The 22,162-nt window shown below is 42.4% G+C and overlaps 3 protein-coding genes and 2 non-coding genes across 6 annotated transcripts; 1 reads left to right on the top strand and 4 right to left on the bottom strand.

Moving 5' to 3' along the window:
- The first annotated feature begins 7,928 nt into the window (after positions 1-7,928).
- Positions 7,929-12,715, top strand: LOC127765728 (type IV inositol polyphosphate 5-phosphatase 3-like). Its single transcript, XM_052290709.1, has 7 exons — positions 7,929-8,275; positions 8,390-8,501; positions 8,641-8,697; positions 9,546-10,707; positions 10,807-10,915; positions 11,252-11,394; positions 12,188-12,715. The coding sequence occupies exons 1-7, from the start codon at positions 8,240-8,242 to the stop codon at positions 12,402-12,404; spliced, it is 1,836 nt and encodes a 611-aa protein (XP_052146669.1). The 5' UTR covers positions 7,929-8,239; the 3' UTR covers positions 12,405-12,715.
- Positions 12,716-12,847: 132 nt separating this feature from the next.
- Positions 12,848-12,918, bottom strand: TRNAG-GCC (transfer RNA glycine (anticodon GCC)). Its single transcript has one exon. It is a non-coding gene; the product is annotated as a tRNA-Gly (tRNA).
- A 203-nt stretch (positions 12,919-13,121) lies between these two features.
- LOC127760510 (probable U3 small nucleolar RNA-associated protein 7) lies at positions 13,122-17,581 on the bottom strand. 2 transcript variants are annotated; one of them, XM_052284785.1, is made up of 8 exons: positions 17,354-17,581; positions 17,103-17,228; positions 16,923-17,012; positions 16,675-16,813; positions 16,014-16,132; positions 15,698-15,765; positions 14,794-14,842; positions 13,122-14,538 (listed from the first exon to the last, which is right to left on the bottom strand). In XM_052284785.1, exons 2-8 carry the CDS (start codon positions 17,220-17,222, stop codon positions 13,519-13,521), a joined length of 1,605 nt encoding a protein of 534 aa, XP_052140745.1. In that variant the 5' UTR covers positions 17,223-17,228; positions 17,354-17,581; the 3' UTR covers positions 13,122-13,518. The 2 variants fall into 2 exon arrangements, with proteins under 2 accessions (XP_052140745.1, XP_052140744.1); XM_052284784.1 differs by having other exon boundaries at positions 13,124-14,538; positions 17,377-17,581.
- Positions 17,582-18,111: 530 nt separating this feature from the next.
- On the bottom strand, positions 18,112-18,182 carry TRNAG-GCC (transfer RNA glycine (anticodon GCC)). The gene has a single exon. It is a non-coding gene; the product is annotated as a tRNA-Gly (tRNA).
- A 78-nt stretch (positions 18,183-18,260) lies between these two features.
- Positions 18,261-22,097, bottom strand: LOC127778511 (probable choline kinase 1). The gene is made up of 8 exons (XM_052305135.1): positions 21,535-22,097; positions 20,112-20,551; positions 19,907-20,028; positions 19,612-19,807; positions 19,277-19,394; positions 19,123-19,170; positions 18,878-18,978; positions 18,261-18,776 (listed from the first exon to the last, which is right to left on the bottom strand). Exons 1-8 carry the CDS (start codon positions 21,677-21,679, stop codon positions 18,669-18,671), a joined length of 1,278 nt encoding a protein of 425 aa, XP_052161095.1. The 5' UTR covers positions 21,680-22,097; the 3' UTR covers positions 18,261-18,668.
- Between the last annotated feature and the right edge of the window lie 65 nt (positions 22,098-22,162).

Here is a 22,162-nt window from a genome sequence, read left to right as displayed (position 1 = left end):
TTCGCCGTGGGCTTCGAAAAAAAGCGGAGGCCCATGATGGCGCTTAGCCCATCAAGGCCTCGTTAGGAGGCCTAAATCTGGGCCCATTACGTAGTTAGGCCTGATGTTTGTTTCAGATCCCGGCCCATGTAAGTATATGGACCGGATATTTCGAGCCTGGGGCCGTGGGCTTAGATCGGATAATGGGCCAGCGGTCTGACGTTGATGCTTGCGTCACGTGCCTCCTTGCTACAACAGGGAATGAATTTATTTATTATTATGGTTACTGTTTCTCTAAGCATAATCGATCAGTGACAGCATTTTTCTCATGGAAAACTATATTTAATTAGCGTCTCTATCTCATAAAGGGACTTTCGGTAAGGTAATGGTAAGACAGGTGATCGATCATTTCATCAACTTGGTGGAGAAAAAAAAAAGGCAATTAGCGTTTCATCATTAGTGTAATTAAGTAATATATCTGCAGATTGTATTCCGGATCGCGTTAATTAGCATAATTAATCAAGATTTGACCTCGAGATTGTTGTGGAGAAAAAACTGTCGTCTTTGTTGTCTCGAAGCTACTACTACATTTTCTTCTGACAGAGGCAATGTGGCATGCTGCATGTGTGGTAGGTATAATTAACGCCAAATGACATGCTAGCAAGCCGTATGGACTTAAGTAAAACTTGATGATAAACTGCACGTGCAATTAGCCACAAGTTAGGAAAATGTTTTTTTTCCCAAAAGAGCATACACACCGGTGACTGTACGCCTAATTGACCTACGTGCACCGGAGTAATTAATTATCGTAGAAGACTGAAGATTTTTAGAGTTTGAACAAAACTCCATACAACTAAGTGGGTGGGGCTAATAGGCGAGCATTTATGGGTTACAAACGCATACTGACAGCCCAGCATCCCATTACCCTAATCTCCAGCTCTCTCTCTCTCTCCATCTTAGTATTCTCCAAACTTGACCGTGAACGAGCGTACAAGTTCAGCGATAGGAGCGGGATGTGTCAAAGATGGCCTTTCTCTGGCGAACTCCCTTCTCTCCCCTTTGGTGTTCTCACCTCCTCCACTGCAACCGCCAGCCTCGCGAGCATCGAAAGGCACCAAGCATGCACTGTGGCCCCGGCAGTTGATCTCCTCCCCCTCTCTTTCGTCTCACTTTGCCCCTGCCACTATCACCAATCCTTTGTCTGGGCGCATTCGTGAGGTGCCCACGCGTGTTCGGGAATTAGGCTTTTCGCAACTAAGTACAAGTGATGTATATCCGAAATATTCCCCCACATAAGAGCAGGTTTAATAAGGTAGATTAAGCCGGTGATATGAGCTACACGTCAGATTTGATGATGATATGGGCGAGAGAAGGGAGGAAAGAGGGTGCGAGCGGACGGTAAATTAGTCGCCAGCGCACACGAGCTCCTAGACGTCTGTGCATTGCTTTTTATCAGTGTTGCAGCGGAGTGAGAGAGGGAAGGGTAAAGAAGAAAGAGATTGAGGTGATTAAAAAATTAATAAAGATATTACTTGTTTAACGTATCAACAGTTTATTATTGTACTCTCTAGCTATAAGATGACATGGTACACATTTATAGCTTGTAGCCGGCAATACTATTAAACCTGCTCTAAAAGCTAGGTGAAATACATTTACTCCCTGCACGTTCATACATGCATGTTTATTGGTTGACCGGAGAACTTTAACTATTAGTTTTTAACCGATAGGAAAGCAGATAAATTTAAATATAAGATATTAGTATAGTAATTTTGATATAAAATCTAAGGATACATCTTTTATGCTAAACTATTAGAATATTTTGAAAATATTATTGATCAATGTAGGATATATAACCCAATGTCAAAACCTACAGTTATTTGTTGTCACGGTTATCTTGTAATACCAAATTACCAATAATGTGCATACTGCATGTAAGTACATATACTACCTTTTTTTTTTCTACTGCCTCCATCCCAAAACATAAAATTTATAACATACTGTCAAATCAACCTTTTTAACTTTGATAATTAATAGCAAAAATAATTAAAAAAATCAATCATGTAAAATTGATGTTACTAGATTTATTATTAAACAAACTATCGTAATAACTCTTTTTATTTAAGATATCTTATTTTTATACTTATTGTTGGTCAAAGTAGAATCTAAAAAATTGTATCTAAGTCCAAAAATACTTATATTTTAGGACAAAGGGAGTAATAGATAACACTATTGATTTCTGATACATGTTTGACCATTCGTCTTATTCACTTTTTTAAAATTATCATGTACTTTATTGTTAGTTGTTTTATCACTTAAAATACTTTAAGCATTATTTATATCTTACGTATTTGCACAAAGTTTTAGAATAAAACGGAAGATCAAATATATGTTTAAAAGTCAAATGTGTCACCTATTAAAAAACCGAGTGAGTATATGGGCATGTTTACTTTGATGCTATTTTCAACCATATCATTCTTTGGTAAAGTTGTTAAAATTTTGGCTACGTTTAGTTTGTTGCTAAATTTTAGCAAGCACATATGAAATCTTGCCAGAATTTGACAACCTCATTAATATTTTGTCAACTTTACTAAAATTTGGCAATGCTAAAACTTGGTAAGATTGAAAATGGTATTAAAGTGGACACGCCCTATATCATGTATGGTCAGGCCATTTCCCACGCGCGCCACAATTTTTGGATTCGCCAATAATCTGTGTTACCGTGTCACGTATACACATGCATATATGCGTGCGTGATGCACGCGGCTCTCTTGCAAATATGCAAACCTGCAACGCCGAATGTGACGTTCGATGCGCGTAAATTTCGCTGATCGATACATGGAAAGCAACGTGTGTTTTGGGCATCGATCGATCGGTAAATCGCACTCGCGCGAACGTTCTAGCTAGCTGCTACGAACTCCGTTCCAAATAGTTGTCGGCATCGTTTTAATTAATTTTGATGTTTTTTTATTGGTTAGACTGTAATGAACGAAAAGTTAGTGCTTAAGTTTAGGATGCAAGGGTATGTTTAGATTGTAGCTAAAATAAATCTTACCAAATTTTAGTAATTTAGCAATATTGCTAAGTTTTGGCAGGATTTTTTATGTATTTACTATTTACTAGAGTTTAGTAAAAAAACCTAAATGGAGGTAATTTTCGACAACTTTAAAAAATGATATGGTTTAAAATGATATTAATTTGAACAACCTCTGAGACGTTTTATGAACACCAGAGTATTTATAGTTTTAAAGAAAAAGACAAGTGCTTAAAATTTAAATATGAACATTATGTAGTGACCAAAGTTTTGAGAAAGGAGGGAGTAGTTAGCAACATCTTGAAGATTTTATATATATATATAGAAAGGAACGAAACTCCAGGGTTTTCGACTCTGCGCTCGCTTCGGTCGCAGTGGTTCTGGAGTCCATCCGTTCGGAAGGCCAGCTGTGGTCTTTAGTCGGCGTTGCTTTTTTGGGATTTCTTGGTAGTGTAGCGTGGCTCTGCCCCCTCCCGCTGTTTGGAGTTGCGTTTTTAACCGTCGTAGTAGTTCCTAGCTTCAAGTCCCCCCCCCCCTTTTAGGCATAAGCCAGTCTGGCTGATTGCTTTGTATAACAAAAACTCCTTTCCTGCTAATATATTGACGTGCAATTTTTTTTGTGCGTTCGAGAAAACAAATATTCATGTTTCAAATATCGGAGAGACCGAGAGATAGATCATGTGAACTGGCATTGCCTGCAATATCCATATGTTGTTGAGTTGTTCTAACGACAATATTTTAACTAAATGTCAGGGTGTTGATGACTATTTTGTCACTAGTAAACTTCACCGACCCTTTGTTTATCTAAACCATGCTGACACGGTCTAATAGTAGGAACAAATATGATTAGTAGAATATGGTTGAAGTACACGTGTATGGCTCCAGTCTAATTAATTAGTTTTGTGATGCACGAATTAATAATCTGCCATTTGAGCTGATCTAATCTTGCAAGAATTTGGAATCAACAATCCCCACTGTCTTTTTCGTCCTGTTTATTATATTGTCACATTGAGGCCGTAACTATCAGAGAAATTGTGCTGCAATGCAAAACGACTCCAAGCCTGACGAACCTGATGCGTGATGGAGACTCCTTGGAATTAGCCTATAAGGTTTTGCTTCACTGCTACTGTAGTTGTAGCATTACGTGTTTCTGAAAAAAACCAAAAACATAAAGACAAAAAATATAAGAAAATGACCAAGGGGAGAGAGACCACACGATCGAGCCACAGGTGGGTGTGAACAATGTGTAAGGAGAATTCATGGAATATTGCATGTTCACAAAAAGGGCAATAGGGAAATTAACCAACATTTCGTTACATGTACGTATGAAACTCTCACGTAGGAAGGTGACGGTGTGCAATGTGACGATGGTTTTGAAGACACGGTTTTATTTATATATAGATCGAATACGAGAGTTATGTGTCTCCAAAACTATGGATAGTTCTGGAGACACTGTTTCGAGTACATAGAATGTACGTGAGAATTCCTGCAAAGATATATTTTTCTGTATAAATTTTGCTCATATTTCATATAGTAGTCGTCACGTCCAGAAAAATGTGTTTCTACTACTCAGGATATGGTTTAGGGTTTGAGTGAAAAAAGTATATTTATATGTGACTACAATCTTGATCTTAGAGGTGTTTGGCTCTATACTTCAGCTCAAAGGCCGAAACTCATTTAAAAGGTTACAATTTGGTTTTAAAAGAATTTTTGTCCTCACTTTTTATTACTAACTCTTTTTCATGACTAATAAAAGGAAACAGAAAAGGAATATCCAATAATACTACTCCCTTCGTCCCATAATATAAGGGATTTTGAGTTTTTGCTTGCTCTGTTTAACCACTCGTCTTATTCAAAAAAAATTTGTGCAAATATAAAAAAACAAAAAGTTGTGCTTAAAGTACTTTGGATAATAAAGTAAGTCAAAAAAAATAAATAATAATTCTAAATTTTTTTTGAATAAAACGAGTGGTCAAACAGTGCAAGTAAAAACTCAAAATCTCTTATATTATGGAACGGAGGGAGTACCATTCTTAGAAACCGATCGAATTTTGAAAATTCGAAATTAGCATGTGAATCAGATCCTTAATTATTTAATCACTATATATAGAATCACATGCCTAGCTATTTACCCTCAAAAACAAAAACAATCATGCACGTGCGCTGAACTTTGCACCGTGTTTACGCAAAAGCGATTGAATTGACGAGCCGTTACATTTTGGCTCGTCCAGTGTCGTGTTCTAACGGTAGCAACGTGGTTGCCTGAAGTGAGGGTCCTGACATATGGGCTCCAATGCTACAGAGGATGTAGATTGGGTTGCTTGCATTGCCTACTACGCATTTGAGAAACGAGCCGTCAGGTGACGTGTCTCCCAGGGATCAGTGCTCTTGTCCAGCGCGCGGATGTGCGTCGCCGAGTCAACTGTTGCGTGGCAGTGACATCTACTCCCTCCGTCTAAAAAAAGACAAACCATGAATTTCCATGTCCAACGTTTGACCGTTCGTCTTATTTAAAAAAATATAAAAAAATTAAAAAGACAAGTCACGCATAAAGTATTAATCATATTTTATCATCTAATAACAATGAAAATACTAATTATAAAAAAAATTTTATATAAGACGAATAATCAAACGTTGGACACGGAAATCTAAGGTTTGCCTTTTTTTAGACAAAGGGAGTAGGCTGCCAGGTGGCACTGAGCTAGAAGCAGCTACTGCACTGAGTATAAAAATGGAATATCATGTACATCACAAAATATAAAAACTTATAATTGGTACCGAATGTGGCACACGTAGTACTATGAATCTGAATAATTCTTAGTACTGAATAAGACATATTTTAGTACTATTATAAATCTGAACAGATCATGTCTAGATTTATAGTATGATAATATGACTCGTTTAATACTAGATTTATATATTTTGGGACAATAATTGTTTAGCGTTTGATTACTTGCTTTTCTCAAACAGTGGCAATTTTGACCATGCATGTAAGCCAAGATGAGAATCACTAGTTGAGTGTAATTATTGAGTACTTTGAGCGAGACAAAAATAATTAAGAACTGAAGAAAGTTTTTTTCGTGAACGCAATTAAGAAGAAAGTGACGTGGAGATAGAAAGTAGAGAGAGGATCGGAGGGAAAAAAAAGGTAATTACTACAGATTAAGCTCGTGTTAAAATCATGCAGAATGATAGTGATATCTACCCTCCCATCATTTCTTGGAGATTCTGCTGCCTGTAAATATTTCAAAAAGGGATCCATCCAACTACATTACATGCATGTTTCACTCATGGTCTCAGGGATATTATAATTAAGAGAATATGATACCAAAAGCTGTTTTTACAAGTAAGTTATAGGTTAATTTCAGCATAAAGAACGTTGCAATAATTCTTTTAGACAGTTAAACTTCTAAAAGTTTCTGATCTGAAGACGTATTCGCAACATTTTCTCTGAAGAAACATTAGAGAGTTACTAGTAGTATGAACTATGCATCATGAGATGCTGCAGTTAGCAACCGCAACAAAAACACAAATAACAAACTAATATATACTTAGGAGTTCATTTAGACCTTAAACATAACAAAAAGACACAATTAGTGACCTGATTGATTCTGTCCATGATGAGGCATAGATGATGATAGATCATAGATTGAGGTTGGCAGCAATCAACTCAACTGGTACGAAGAACATGGCTGGAGTTCTAGCTTGTCTCCAGTGTCCAGCTGAGCAAGTCAAACACGCATAGCAAACATAAGATTAAACAAAAATTCCCCAGGACAATAGGTGTCAATACGATGTTCTAAAATATGTCATCTCTTTGTCATTATTAATCCCCATCAGTGTTGTCACCTAACTGATCGAGCCATTAACAGTGGATTCTGCACGTAATACGGCGAGCTCAAAATCACACTGACAGATCATAGAATGATTAATTAACCACGATTTGTGACAAAATTGTTGTTACTCATTTCATTATTGGAGCTAACTAATGGACTTGCAACCAACTGATTGTGATGCCAAACTTTATAACAAACCGTTCGAAATGTCAGAGCCACACTGAATAGCAAAATACCATTTCTACTGTTGATGTCAGAGTTCTTTGGATTTAGCTCCAACTAATATAATTCTACGAATCGATATGTTATCATAAAGCAATTCAGGATAATCAGTTCCACAGACCAACAAATGTCAACACTGCCGACCAAACAGCGCAGAACACGCGGAATCAAAAAAGAAAAAGACAAGTTCTTTGAAGCAATTACTAATTCATATCCAGAAACATCAGCTGTAGTATTATGGAAATGATTAGGTAGGCATCAGTGATTCAGTGGTAATTGCGCGGTGAAAATTGCATCAAATACTGGTATGGTCAAAACTCAAAAGAAGTAATGCACACGCGTGGCTTGGGTTAGGCATAGCTGGCTGGAAAATTTTAAAAAAATAGAGCGATTTATTAGCACATAACTAATTAACTATCAGCAAAAATAATTTGAAAAATAAATTACTACAATTTTTAAAGTTACTTTTGATAGAATTTTTTAAAAAATAATACATCGTTTACTGTAACGTGCGCGTGAAAACAAAGTGGTCAGTTCGATAATTTTCTCGGATGAAGGGCCTGTTTACTTTGATGCCAAAAAAAACCTTACTAATGCTAAAATTTTGATATAGTTGCCGCCAAAATTTTGGTAGGATTTTTTATATAGTTACCAAAATTTGATAGAAAAATAAATGTAACAACTTTTTAGCAACTTTACTAAAATTTATGGCATCAAGCGAACAGGCCGAAATGAGGCAGCCGGGAGGCAACCTGCTTTGTCGGATGCCCACATTTTTCCCATTGATAATATTATATTCTATTATTCTATTCTATTCTTGTGGTTTGCTTGGCGCCATCAGATGGCAATGCGTTTGTTTCAGAGCTTAAAAACCACCATGTGCTCCGTTCTCTTGTCCTGCCTATCTATCTAACAAACATATCACTGCTCAACTCACGGGTGCTCGTGCAAGAGGCCCCTCCATTTTCAGGCACCTAGCTAGCTCAGGCCATTGAAGATCGCATCCAAGAAAGGTGCGAGAAAGAACAGGAGCAGAGACTGATCAAGATTCAGTGATTCAGAATTGGAGAGGGAAGGAGAGAAGATTCAGAGAGAAACAGAAGCAGTGTAGATTTGGATTTCTAGTCCGTTTTGTCTGAATTTTTGGTGTGTTTGAGGCACGAGGAGTAAGATGGTGGTGCAGAAGAATCAGCGGAAGCCAGGAGAGGTAGGTGAATGCTTGGTTCAGTTCAGAACAGGTTGTTCTTGGTGATTCATCTGGCAGCTTAATTAACAGGGATAATTTTGGCTAATTTGGTGAATTGGTTGTGTGTTTTTGTAGGCTTCTTGGCCCAAGGTTGTGCTGAAGAAATGGCTCAACCTCAAGAGCAAGGATTCGGAGTTCAACGCCGACGAGGAAGACGACGACGACGGGAGCGACGTTGATGAGCAAGGTACATACTGTTTCTGAAAAACAAAAAACCTCTTCTCAGATCAAATTATCCATCTGAATTTAAGTGTTCTTGAGGAGAATTTAGTTACCAGTCAGGAGTCACATTTTTTCCTCCTTCTGATTGGTTCGGTTTCAAGCAGAGAACTGCGGCTGCGACGGCGGCGAGGAGCGGCGGCGAGCCGACGGCGATCTCGCCGGTGAGTCTTATGTCTATGTGACGGTTTGATGACATTCCCATGTTTGCGTGTTGCTCTTATCCTAAAAGATGGGGAGGAGAAAAGTGCAGCTTTGGACTGTTCAGAGTCTTCAGAGTGATAGTGCTGTTGTTTAGTGCTTTGCACCAAGCTTCCATCAAATCTTGTCTCCAATCACAACAATGGCTTACCTACAATTGCTCAAAGTGGCACCTTTTCTTTTTGGATTTTGGGATCCATTCAACTGACAGTACCAAAGTTGGGTTTTGTCCCAAAATCTTCTTGGCAGTAAAAAAAAGGTTCAATTTCTAGAAGGGAAAAGAAGCTACTAGTACAAACTCTGTGTTGTCTGGCCAATGAAAATGTGGAATCCAAACAAATCAACATTTTGTACTCCAAAAAATAACATTAGGAAACTGAATTAAAAAATTATTTTTGAGAAAATGTTACATTCCACCATTGCTCTTTTTTTTAAAGAAAAACTTCCATTGCAGAATTGGCGTTTTTTTCAAGCTCAAGGCTCTTTTGAAACGCATGGATTTTACAGAATAGAATATAAATCCTTCAAAATGTTGTGTGGTCTTTATCTTGTTTGGTTTTTATTAGTTTGTATCTGTTTTTGGTTTTGTTACTTTGGCTACATATTCACTGTGCGAGTTTATTTTTGTGTGAACCTTATAATAATTGGTTGTAGCTCATTGAGTAAAGACCCGAATGTTTTATTCCATGATTAAAAAAAAATTAATCCTTCAAAAATCCCTCAATTTCAAAGGAGGTCTCAAAAAAAAAAGGAGAAAAAAAAGTTGTACAGAGTTGCTCATCACACCCTAACCATTTGTAAAAATGCCCAGATGAGAATGTGGAGGGCGGCGCGCCGTACAGGCTGCGGCGGCGAAACTCGGAGACGCTGCGGGCGCAGTACATCAACACCAAGGAGCTCAAGCTCTGCGTCGGCACCTGGAACGCCGCCGGCAAGGTCCCCCCCGGCGACCTCGACATCGCCGACTGGCTCGGCGCCGGCGCCGGCGAGCCCGCCGACGTCTACGTGCTCGGGTTCCAAGAAGTGGTGCCGCTGAACGCCGGCAACGTATTCGGCGCGGAGGACGCCCGGCCGGCGCAGGCGTGGGAGGAGCTCATCCGCAGCGCGCTGCAGCGGGCGCGGCCGCCGGCGAGTAGTCGGCCCCGGTACAAGTGCTACAGCCACCCTCCCTCGCCGTCGCGCGGGGACGCGACGGCCGCCGCCGCCGCCACCGATGACGACGAGCTCTTCCCTGGCACCGATACGGACACGGACACCAACACCGATGAAGACTCGCTCTTCAGCTCGCCGGCGGAGTCCGAGCAGCAGAACGTCGCCGCCACCCCGAGGAGGCTGACCAGGCTGAACCATTTCACTGCCGCCGCCGACGCCGCCGCCGCCATGGACGACTCCGGCGACGAGCATCAGCAGCGGACGCTTCTCAAGACACTGAGCAGGTCGGACAGGGTCGGCCTGGCATGGCCGGAGCAGCCGCTGGACCTGCTCGCCAAGCACGCCACGGCGACGGCGAGCACCACCATGCCATCGTCAAGATCCTTCCGAACCTACAACTCATTCAGGCCGTCTCGCGCCGCCGCCGCCGCCGACCAGTCGAACGACGACCTCGCCATGATCGCCGACCTCGACATGGACCTCGCCGCGGCGCGCAAGAGGCGTTCGCCGTACGTGAGGATCGTGAGCAAGCAGATGGTGGGCGTCTTCCTGACGGTGTGGGTGAGGCGCGGGCTGAGGAGGTGCGTCCACAACGTGGGGGTGTCCACCGTCGGCGTCGGCGCCATGGGCTACATCGGCAACAAGGGCGCCGTGTCGGTGAGCATGTCGATGTACCAGACCATGTTCTGCTTCGTGTGCACCCACCTCGCCGCCGGCGAGAAGCCCGCCGACCTCCACAAGCGGAACGCCGACGTGCAGGAGATCCACCGCCGGACGCACTTCGCCGGCGTCGGCATGCCGAGAAACATCTATGACCATGAGTAAGAAGCTACTAATCCGCATTTTTTTTAAAAAAAGATTCAAAATGCATCCAAATCATATCTGATCTGAATTTGAATGTCAATTGTGATTTTCTGCAGGAGGATTTTTTGGTTGGGTGATCTGAATTATCGCATCGACGTCGCGTACGAGAGAGCACACGAGCTGATTTCGACGATGGATTGGACTCAGCTGGCAGAGAAAGATCAGGTACACATCTGAAGAACAAGATTAATTAGCATGAGAGCCTCATCGTTTGCCCTATATAGAATCGTCTGTTACAACAAAAAGTTCAATTCTAAAACTTAATTTTAAAGTTGATTATAAAATATTTTAAATAGTTTCTTCTAGCATTGGGTTTTAAGTGACTAATTCTATGTGTATAAAAGTTTTATTTATAAAATTTGTTTTCGTCGCTAATAAACCGTTTTAGCTTATAATTAGCTCATAGTCAATCGATCGGGCCCTAAAGTTTCTGTGTGGCACATCTGAATCTTGCTGTTTGATCTGAATCTCTCTGATTATTATGTCTGAATAATAAATCAGCTGAAGCGAGAGCTAAGGAAGGGTCGGGCGTTCGACGGGTGGACGGAAGGGGTGCTGGAGTTCGCGCCGACGTACAAGTACGAGCTCAACTCGGCCAAGTACATCGGCGACGACCAGCGCGGCGGCAGGAGAACGCCGGCGTGGTACGTTCGTGCAGCTGCTCACTGCAAAATGCACGTCACTCTATTTCATATTATAAGTCGTTTTAACATTTTCTTAAGTTAATTTTTTTTAAGGGAGAATAGCTAATATGGTCGTTAAAGTTTCGCTTCTGGGTCATTTTAGTCCTTAATATTTTATATTGTCCAAATAAGTCTTTTAAATTCGTCATGTGGACTGAGTCCTTGGTCCCACCAAAATCGCCACATGGAAATGCCATGTCACCTTCCTATGAAAAATCTATATGATTTGTTCAATTTACCCTTACGCATAGGAAAATAAAAAACAAAAGGAAAAAGTTAAAAAAAATACATGGTATATGTAAGAGCAAAAATATACCTCAAAAGGGTGAAAAAATAGAGTATTTTTTTCCTATGGCTATGTCTAATTCACCATTATATTTATTTTTCTATTATATACGTAAGGATAAATTGGACAATTCGTCATAGATTTTGCATGAATGATGACATGGCATATCCATATGATGATTTTGGTGAACCCAAGGAGTATTCTAGGCCTTATGATAAAGTTTAAGGATTTCTTTGGACCATTTAAAAGGTTAGGGACTAAACTGATTCTACAGAGAAACTTTAAGGGCTAAAGTAGCTATTCTCCCTTTTTTTAAGTTTGATCAAAATTATAAAAAAACATAGCAGCATTTTACAATTTTCTTTTGCTCAAATTCGCACATTTTGCGTGTGTAATGCTGAGATGAGAGTGCGATTTTCTGTTTGTTTGTTTGTTTATGAATTTTGGATGATGTGTATGATCGATCAGGTGTGATAGGATACTGTCGTTCGGGAAGGGGGTGAAGCTGATGAGCTACGGGAGGGCGGAGCTGACGATGTCGGACCACCGGCCGGTGGTGGCGACGTACGCGGCGGAGGTGGAGGTGTTCAGCAGCAGGAAGCTGCAGAGGGCGCTGACGCTCACGGACGCCGAGGTGGAGGCCGGCACCGTCGTCGCCGTGCCGGACCACCTCGCCGGTTTTTGAGGGCGAGAGAGGATCGGTTTCTGCAAGGATAACTTGTAGTTGTAGCGCTCCATGTGTAAACACTGTAATCGGCTAATCGCCCATGGCCGTGAAGGATTCTCTTCTTTCTCAAGCTCACAATCCACTGGTGCATTTGCCATTTTGCTTCATACTGAGTAAACCCGGAGAAACGTTCGTGTAAGCTCATGTATTTTTTTTTCCTCGCAAAAACAAATCTCATCAATTTAACATCAGTGTAGGGAAATGTAAAAATTATATAACGACAGTATATGAAAAGTGTAAGCTCATGTATTTTTTTTCTCGCAAAAACAAAACCTCATCAATTTAACATCAGTGTAGGGAAAGGTAAAATTTATTTAACAACAGCATATGAAAGGCAAACAATCGGGAAAGGTAAAATTTATTTAACAACAGCATATGAAAGGCAAAAAATACTGAAAAAATGCACCAGCCGGGAATCGAACCCGGGTCTGTACCGTGGCAGGGTACTATTCTACCACTAGACCACTGGTGCCCTTGATGAAGTAAAACTGACTGGTAATTTTATATAGTTTGATAACTTGCATTTGCTCCTTATTGCAGGATACAGATTTGTTGTGTTGCTTTCAAATATCTAAAGGTTTCGGTAACCATCAGGTAGTGATGCCTATTGCTGTAGTGATAAACAGAGAAACACCATCAGCCAACATGCTCCCTTGTACAAAACGCAAGGTGCAAATACAACTGAACGAGTAGCTATGCATTTATGCAACCGTGCTCCAGAATGATGATTAAGCAATAGCATTCCCCAGAGTGGTCACCAGAGGAACTGAATCTCAGCACGTAATACTGCTGTAAATGTAGTGCTACTCTATACTTCAGCACTGACATTAACAAGGCACCAACAGCCGACGGCTACACCGTTGGGGTCACATGCACATTTGGCCAACATATCACAAAAGATTCAGAACAAAATTTGGGTGCTTACTTCTGTGCACCATTGCCTCATGTGCAAAAGCCTATGGTTCACAAGGAAGCAGATATGACATTTGCCAGCTACACGATACAATGCACACTAGTGATAAATATGAGGTTGCAGCAAACAAAAAGAAAAAGAAAATTCTGTGCTCCATTGTCACTGCCTACTCTTTGCGAACCGCTGCAAGGCCTTTGGCAGCTCAATCTCCTCGCTGACCCGCTGTTTCTTGTCAGGCCTCCCATTGTTTTCCTTGTGTTGCTCCAGGAACGGCCTTTTGGCTTTCAAAACTTCTTCCTCCCTCTTCTTGGCCCGCTTGCTGGCTTTGCTCCTACCCTTGGTCTTCTTCTTGAACTCGATGCTCTTGGCAGCCTCTACGGCGTCTTCCATCTCCTCCTCAATCTCCTTCTTGGTCTTCTTCTCTTTCTTCCTTGAAGGTCTTACGGTAGCTATCATGTTCGGATTAAGCATTATCGTCTCTGGCTGGAGCTTGTTAAGCAGGGATTGCACCTCCTTCTCCCTTCTCTGCTTGGAAGTCTCAACGGGGTTGTCAACAAAGGTATCGAAGTTTGGCTCACCAGATCCAGGAACAAGAATGGCAGAAAGGCCCATGGAGTGACCAATCCCCAGAACATCCTCGTAAGGACGGAACAAAACCTTCCCAATCTGGTATCCCTTTACCATTCTATGTTTCATATAAATTTTATAATCCTGTCCCCCGGTATCCCTGAATATCTCTACTTGAGATCCATTGCTGCAGGCCAACAAACCTTTCTGGCTGAAATCTAGGGATTGTGCACGTGTAGCGTAAGAATTTATAACCTCATACTTCCTGAGATCCCAAATCTTGACCTTCCTGTCAACACCTGCTGTTGCCATAAGATGACCACCCCTGTCAAATGCAATGGCTGTCACAGGGCCACTATGGCACAGCATTGTGACAAGGGGTTTCACACTGGTTGGCTTCCACATGGTAACTTTGCCACCAGCATGCCCAAGGCCAATAACAGCATTGTAAGGATTTACCCGCATAACATCAGTACGTCCCAGACCTGTCCTGTAATTTGCAACCATCTCACCAGTGCTTATATCTTGGTAATGGAGCTGCCCAAAGCTGTTTATTGATGACAAGAGAAAGTGCTTTTCCAGAAATTGGAGCTTCAACGATTTACCATGTTCCTGTGGACACAAAACATTCAGAATCCTAAACAAGATAAGATATACATTCAAATCTTTACTGAACTTTGAGAGATACCAGTATACCACATCAAAGCATAGACATACATAAAGTAAAAATTAAATAGCTATAAAGTTTTAACTTTCCTGCATGTTAACTGAAAACATGTGAAACAACAACAAAACTAACAATTTCTCAAAATCATCAATAGCTAGGCACATTCATTCAGAAAGCCAATGTGTTTACATCATAATTACCTTTAAGCAGTGAATTTCTGTGCCATGTCGATTATATATGTAGGGGTACCTGTTAAAAGAATATCACATGAGGAAGTCTAAAAATTACATGGAAAGGTAACATAAAATGTTTGACAATATTTGGAGTTATGCCCACAAATTTCATCAAAAATAGACATGGAAAACTGTGGAGATAAGCTATGTATTACACGCTAGTGAAAAAAAAAGAGTAAAATATAGAAAATATTTTAAAAACCAAATTTTGGTGTGGCTCCACCTCTGGGCTGGCCAAAAAAAAAAAACAAAGGTTCCCTGCCATGTACAGGAATGATCATCATTTCCAGGGACAGATCAATGACTTATACTCCAGTAGGGCAATCAGAACTCAGAAGGCAATTCTACCCCAGCCTACCGCACATTGCTCAATTTGCTCATCCTCAATCTATGTACTAGCAGTTCAAAAAACTGCCAGAAATTAGGCTTCTTGTTCACGGAAGTAGCATAGAATTATACCACTCCAGCAAATTTTTATAACGAATCATACAGGAAATCATGTTGCATTATTCTATAGCCTAATTGATCCACAAACCAAACCATAATGTGCTAGAAGTACTTATGTGTGTTTAAACTTTAAAGCTCTGAGCCTCTGAGCAATCAGCCTAGTTTGATTCTTGCACTGTTTGCTTCATTGACCTCTCAGTTTGTTTATATAGTCAGACTAGGTTGATTCTTGCATTTTTTGCTTCATTGACCTCTCAGTTTGTTTATATAGTCAGCCTAGGTTGATTCTTGCACTTTTTGCTTCATTGACCTCTCAGTTTGTCTACATCTTTGTCAAGACTCAAGACCAGAATATGGAACATGTTGACCTATGTTATGAGCATTGGAAAAATATTGCAAAGATTGAGTATATTAAGGAAATTACTTTTTCTGGGCGACAGCATAGAGTTGCTCATTATGTAAGAATGCCACATCGCGCACAGTTTCCCTCACCTGTGCAAATTAAAAACAGTCATGTTGATTACTATAGCCAGGGAAAAGAACTTGAAAGAATAGGGGACATGGTAGGAATTTGACCAGGATAAAGATGGTTCTGTTCTTTCATAACCAGAAACCTCTACTACAACAGAAAGTGCCATAAACGCATGGATAGAAATGCCAGTAGGAAGACGTAAAAAATATGACACATATAAGGAAAAAAAAATGCATGCTGGGAAAAGTCTTGAGTTCTGAAAAATGACCTGAAACTCCTTGACGAGTTCCAAATTCAACATATCCATCATAGCGACATGACCTTTTCGTCCACCTACTACCATATACCGGCCATTTCCCGTGTATCCTAGAGTATAAGGGCCAAGTACTGCATCAAAAGAGAAGAGCTAGTCAATCCCTCATAACTTGTTGGTTGTCATCCGAAAAGTTAATAGCAGCAAGTAGATGAAAAGTGCTATCTAGCAATTATTCCAAAAAAGATACATTGTTACATGATGATACAGAAATGAAGATAAATAAATGCTATGGTTATATATATTTAAACAAAAAAAAATCAGCATTCATCCAGATAAATAGAGCAGTGTACCCCTGCCACAATTAGAAGAAGTGAAGAAGGGGGAATTTACAGAAGAGGAACAGGGAAAGTTTTATAGTGGCTACAAAATAAGTGTATTGGAAATAAAATAATTCAATTGAAAACACTAATGGTGTTCCTTCTACACTTCTTTTTAGTTTTTTTTTAAACCAAAATTAGTAATGGATAAATTAAGCAAGATGATGGTTTCTTGAGATAGGGGTTTTCATTTATCAAGATCTAATGTAGCAGGGGAAAAAAATTAGGGCTTGATTTAACAAGCCGCCTATGATATCACAGCTTCAAAGAACAAAAAAACAGATTTAGACACTTACAAGGTAAGATCATATCAAATGGCTTTCTTGAACTCAAAAGATCCACGTCCTCCCGGAGCGAAGTTTGCTGATATCTGTACGTCTTCTCCAGACCATCATCATCAGGCTCTAAATAGCCGCCCTCGGTAGGCAAGAGCCACTGCAAAATTGGAAGCAAAAACAAAGATCAACAAACGACAGATTCTCAATTCTCCCATTGTGTTGCATATGCTCCCAGAAACATTCATTACAAGAATCAACAACCGCACCTTCTCGGTCTGAACGGCGGCTTTGGCGGAGTGTCCATAGAGCTTCTCTCTTGCGGCGAGCTGCCCTTTCAATTTCTTGTCGCGAAGAGTCTGATAAACCCAACATAAACCACACATACACATGTGAATCAAACAGGGACGCAGATTTTTGAAGAAGAAGTAGTTTAGCAGCAGTCTCACCCCAAGGTAAGCAGCCTTCCCCCGCGAGTACTTGTGCACCTTCTTCTCCATTTCATCCAGAGCCTCCTGCTCGCCCCCTTCCATAGCCTTCTGTTCAGCGGCGGGCTTGGCACTGGCCATGGTTACCTTCAACAGCGGCAGCAGCAACAGCAAACAACAAAAAACAGTCAAGAATCTGAGTGAACTTCGGTGCGCCATTGTTCACATAATATACAGATAGTAACCTAAAAAAAAGGCAGAGCAAAACGAACCGCGAGGGCAAAGACCGACTCACGAGAACAGAAGGAATCGACCAATCCAAGCTCGGATCCACACAAGCCGCGTCAGTACAGCTGAGTGGGGGTGGAGTACTAGTACGTCGTCGCCGACGGCCGCCGCCGGCGAGAGAGGAGAGTCCCTTGTCCTCGAGGAGGGGGGAGGTGTGTCTGACGGGCAGAGGCGGCGGCGGCGCGGCGAGATGGGGGGGGGGGGGCAAGAGGAGGAGTCGGCGGCGCGCGGATGTATTGGCCTAGGGTGGGGAGGAGATGAGGAGAGATAATTCGGCCCATATAGAGTAAGGAGCTAAGTCCATGGATGGAGGCGAAGTTTTCTGTGTGGGCTTTGAAGAATGAATAGTTGGGCCGTTACTCCGCCGGTTAGGGATGCAGGTCATCTGCAGTAACGGCAGGGAATGATGTTCATTTCACTTTGTCTTTATATTCAGGGAATGGTGTTCATATCACTTTGTTTAGAAGGGAGAGAGAGAGAGGGAAACCCATTTTACTGTCAACTACCTTTGTACTGTAATACACTGGTTTATACCGTTGGATGAAGATCCAACGCATCAAAACATGAGCTATTGCTAGATACTGTGGCATCTCTGTATTTTCTTCTTCAATGCAAAGGCCTTTTTAATCACGGAATGATGTTCTTATCACTCTGTTTAGAAGGGAGAGAGAGGGAGGGAGAAAAAAAAAATGTTGGCAGAGAGAGAGAGAGAAGGAGAAAACGGCACAATAAAAAAGAGAAATGCACCAGCCGGGAATCGAACCCGGGTCTGTACCGTGGCAGGGTACTATTCTACCACTAGACCACTGGTGCCCTTGTTGCCATTCAACTGAATCTTTCTTACAGATAAAGACATCAATTCTGCAGAATCTATGACCAGCGATTTCGTTTCGGCACCTTGTATTTTGTTCGTTTCAATTCAGATCCATAGAAAGATTCAGAAGCTCCGTGCTATCGGCGATGAGAGTGGGAGTGGCCGGCGAGCCTGACGACGGCAGCAGCAGTTGCAGTGCGCGGAGACTCTGCAAAGGCGCGCTGCCGCCGCCGCTGCACACATGGCACCGGAGAAAATCTCCTCCGAGAAAAATCACCCAGCCTACTGCCCTACTCCAATCGCATGATACGGAAACGAAGGACATGTTTGCAAGGAGCCGAAAGATTTTCAGTAAAAAATTGGCAGCTACGCTGCTGCTGCTACAGACACACACAATTGAGAATTCACAAGACTAGACAAAGCTATATAAAAGAAAAGGATCACAAGACATGAAAGAAGAATGCTCTGTGTGTCTGTGTGATCAACTAGTTGGATTTGGATCCCAGCGTTTGATCTTTTGTCTTCCAGTACTGATCGAACCGCTGCCTTGCATACTCCTGGTACTCGAAGTCGATGTTCTTGTTCACATGCCCCTGGAGACAAGAAACAGATACCAACCAGCTTTGTAAGATCACTAAATAGATTATCTATACACATTTGCCATTGGCGTGGCCGCTGTGTTAAGAGAGCTTACTGAGATTATTCCCCAAAGACCCCAGAAGATATGGCTTGCAAGACTGTATTTTGCAATCAGGCCAAGTAAATGTTCAACTTCCGCATCTGATGGGTTCTCACCTGATAAACAGAAGGAACAATCAAGATTAAAATCACTCATGGCACATTACAGAAAATGCAGCATCAGTATTCATTCAGTCCCAAAGTGCATTATTTTCCCTTTTCTTTCATCGGGCCAACGGTGCCAAGGTGCATCCTGCTTACCTGAAGAGCTGAGGTACGTTTGAACAAATCTGCGTTGTTCGTCAATGCCTGAAATATGCAGAGGTGTCAAACAAGCCGATTTTTTTCTCAGTGAAATGCACACAGCCATGCGCGCAGGTAGAACTTAACGGATATGGCTATCATCAGTACTGACCAGGGTATTTTGTGAAGTCCAGCACATGAGGTGTGGCTGAATGATAATCAGCAGACATCTCACAGAAGTGATTAGCAATGTCAAATGCCACAGGATTAAAACTCGCATACTCGTAGTCCTGAAGGATAAAAGAGATCCCAAGACAGCAGTTATTTACAGCAAAATATTAACAGAATATGACCTAAGCAATTGCTCCCATTCCAAGAATTACCAACATCATATGCTTCATACTAGTTCAATTATGCAACCCAGATGCAAATTTATGTTTAAATCAAGCATCAGAGCTGTTCGCCTGATTTCGGAGCATTTGTAAAAGGAGATACTGAGTCGCTTACAATTAAGGTCACTTGTCTGGTTTCTTCATATATCATAATGTTGCCATATTGCAGATCATTGTGGCAAAATCCTACTCTCTGATCAACCCCTGACAATGCAATGTCCAGCATTGCGATCTCATCACCTAGCTTCTCCAAACTGAACTGCCTAGCCTCCTCGGGCGAGCACCTGCCACGAGCTTCCTCAAGCCACCTCCTGATTCATGAAGCACAGTGAAATTAGCCTCTGGAAGGGGGGATTGCTCGTGGTTCTCGCCATTAATGGAGATAAAGAAATAGTGAAGGGGATGCGTACCTCAGCCTCTGCCACAGTGACACGTTCTTGGGTCCAGGCATGTCGAGATCGTGGAATTCACGAAGCTTCTTGGCGATCAGCGAGGATATCTCCGCGTCGCGCAGATCCGCCGGGGAGAGCGTCTGAGCAGAACACGAGGAGAATGAGCCATTGCCATTGGGAGCAGAGGAGTGATGGGGGAGAGAGAGAGAGAGAGAGTGCGTACCCTCGCGTTGATGAACTCCTCGATGCGGCCGTTGGGGAAGCGGCCGAGGAGGCGGGGGCCCTGGCCGTGGCGGGACATGCACTCGAAGGTGCGGACCTCGTCGGCGCGGTCGAAGAAGACCTCGACGCCCTGGCCGTAGATGCGGACGAGCACCTTGCGGTGGTCGCCCTCGCCCTCGCCCTCGCCGCCGCCGCCGCCGGGCCAGGTGATCCGGAACACCTCGTTGGTCATGGCGCCCTTGAGCTGGGACACGGCGAGCGCGGCGGGGTCGACGTCGCCGCCCCAGAGCTCCCCGGCGAGGCGGTGCAGGATGCGGCGCGCCTCCTCCGGGACGCGGTCGAAGCTCGCGCTCCGCTTCATGGCGGGCGGGGCGGCCGCGGCCTCCCGCGGCGGCGGGTCGACGGCGACCATTGTCGGCGGCGGCGCGGCGCGGAGGCGATCTGCGGAGGCGGAGAGGTTGAGACGTTTTTGCTTCGTTTTCGTTTCGGGGGGAGGGAATGGGAATGGGAATGACAGTGCGCCGCGGAATCGGATCGGAATCGGGATTCGTGGGAAAAGGAGGGGCAGGGCAGGAAGCTTCCAGGGGAAAATATATATAATTACGGGAGTGCCACGTCAGCTGCCAGCAGTGCACGTCAGGATGACACGTGGGAAGTAGAGAAATGAAGCTTTCATTACTCACTTTTGGGCTTCGACCAAATGGTTGAAGCAAAGCATCCCCTAGAATTATGGAAGCATTGTTGCGCTCACTCGTATACTTCTCCGAATTGTTTATTAAAAAGTACATGTACTTAGTAAATGATGTAAAGTAAAGTACAATTAGAAAAAAAATCAAACTCAAAACTAAGTTCTATTTAAATTTTGGCTTATAAATATAAGCAGAGCAAATGCATGTTTGCATAATTGAACTTCGATTTGGGAAAACTACACAAATGGTAGAGAATGGGGTGCAATTGTTACTGTGATGAATAACATTGTCCTAATTTGATTTATAGTACCGCCGGTTGTTAATAATAGTCGCAATAATACTTACGATCATCTCACTTTAACCACAAATTACTTTTAAATAATTATATTGTGATGAATGAAAACCGTATTGTAATATTTTTCGACATCAGATATTTTAATAATTATGACATAATTTTAAGTATTTTTTAAAAAGAGACAAGCAAGATGGAAAAATGGAAAGTATTTTTTATAACTTTATAGAGTTTTAAGTTTTATTACTGTTACTGCCAATTATTCCAGAACGGGGAAAAGTAATTATAGAAGACAAATGGAAAAGAAAATTCTAAACAAAGATTAGCTGGAAAACTGAAAAATATTAAGCTGTTCCTAACCACTCGTACGCACTCTCCATCACCACGTATAACAGTGAAGTACTAGTAGAGTTGTAGAGGAGGCGAGAGGTGAGTTACAGTACGTCGGTAGCCGAAGCAGACGGCGGCGATTCCGGCGGGCGGCGGGGGCGGCCACCGGAGGCGACGAGGCGGAGCCGGCAGCACTGACCAGCGCGGCCGGGTCACCGGGGCCATCGCCGCCGCGAGCTCCTTGCTGCCGGCGACCATACTAAACGTATCGCCCTTGAGCTATCATATCAAGCTGAGCAGCTGAGGGAGACGGCGAGAGATGGACGCAACTCGCTGATCTTGGGTTTTTCTACGGCTGCTTCGCCTCGCCGGCGACGCTCGTGAGGAGTTTGGTTTGGTTGGTGGTGGCAGACGAAATTGGGGCCGTCCTAGGCTTGAATATTTCCTTATGGCCTACTGGAATGCTATATTTCTTTTTCTTAGCAAGAAGTCCAAGTCTCGTGTGGCATGGATTGTTGGAATCCACGTGAGAAGAATTATCCATCCGGCGTTGGACGATCGCCGCCAGGGTTGTTGGGAATGAACAGTACAATCTCAATCAAATAGCACAATCTTATCAAGAATATCAAAGGCACAATCTGATCAAGTGCATATCTTCTCAAGCAGGACTAGGGGGCTCAAAACTGCCAGAACTCTGAACTCACAATTGGTCCTGAAGGATTCAGATTTCATGGCAGTTCG

The sequence above is a fragment of the Oryza glaberrima genome, chromosome 1 (assembly GCF_000147395.1).
Source record: "Oryza glaberrima chromosome 1, OglaRS2, whole genome shotgun sequence".
In the NCBI taxonomy this organism is placed as follows: domain Eukaryota; kingdom Viridiplantae; phylum Streptophyta; class Magnoliopsida; order Poales; family Poaceae; genus Oryza; species Oryza glaberrima.
The sequence above is the reverse complement of the archived record's forward strand: the minus strand, read 5'-3'. Positions and strand labels throughout refer to the sequence as shown.

What these genes read in the sequence shown, in the direction of transcription:
- LOC127760510 (XM_052284785.1), bottom strand. Translation starts at nt 17,222, where the DNA reads ATGGCCAGTGCCAAGCCCGCCGCTGAACAGAAGGCTATGGAAGGGGGC. An exon ending in CCGCCGTTCAGACCGAGAAG is followed by an intron (nt 16,814 to 16,922) that starts GTGCGGTTGTTG and finishes CCAATTTTGCAG; the next exon opens with TGGCTCTTGCCTACCGAGGG. An exon ending in CAGAAATTCACTGCTTAAAG is followed by an intron (nt 14,539 to 14,793) that starts GTAATTATGATG and finishes TTGTGTCCACAG; the next exon opens with GAACATGGTAAATCGTTGAA.
- LOC127765728 (XM_052290709.1), top strand. Translation starts at nt 8,240, where the DNA reads ATGGTGGTGCAGAAGAATCAGCGGAAGCCAGGAGAG. An exon ending in ATCAGCGGAAGCCAGGAGAG is followed by an intron (nt 8,276 to 8,389) that starts GTAGGTGAATGC and finishes GTGTTTTTGTAG; the next exon opens with GCTTCTTGGCCCAAGGTTGT. An exon ending in GAGCGACGTTGATGAGCAAG is followed by an intron (nt 8,502 to 8,640) that starts GTACATACTGTT and finishes GGTTTCAAGCAG; the next exon opens with AGAACTGCGGCTGCGACGGC.
- LOC127778511 (XM_052305135.1), bottom strand. Translation starts at nt 21,679, where the DNA reads ATGGTCGCCGGCAGCAAGGAGCTCGCGGCGGCGATGGCCCCGGTGACC. An exon ending in AGGAGTTCATCAACGCGAGG is followed by an intron (nt 20,029 to 20,111) that starts GTACGCACTCTC and finishes TGTTCTGCTCAG; the next exon opens with ACGCTCTCCCCGGCGGATCT. An exon ending in GTCTTTGGGGAATAATCTCA is followed by an intron (nt 18,777 to 18,877) that starts GTAAGCTCTCTT and finishes TCTTGTCTCCAG; the next exon opens with GGGCATGTGAACAAGAACAT.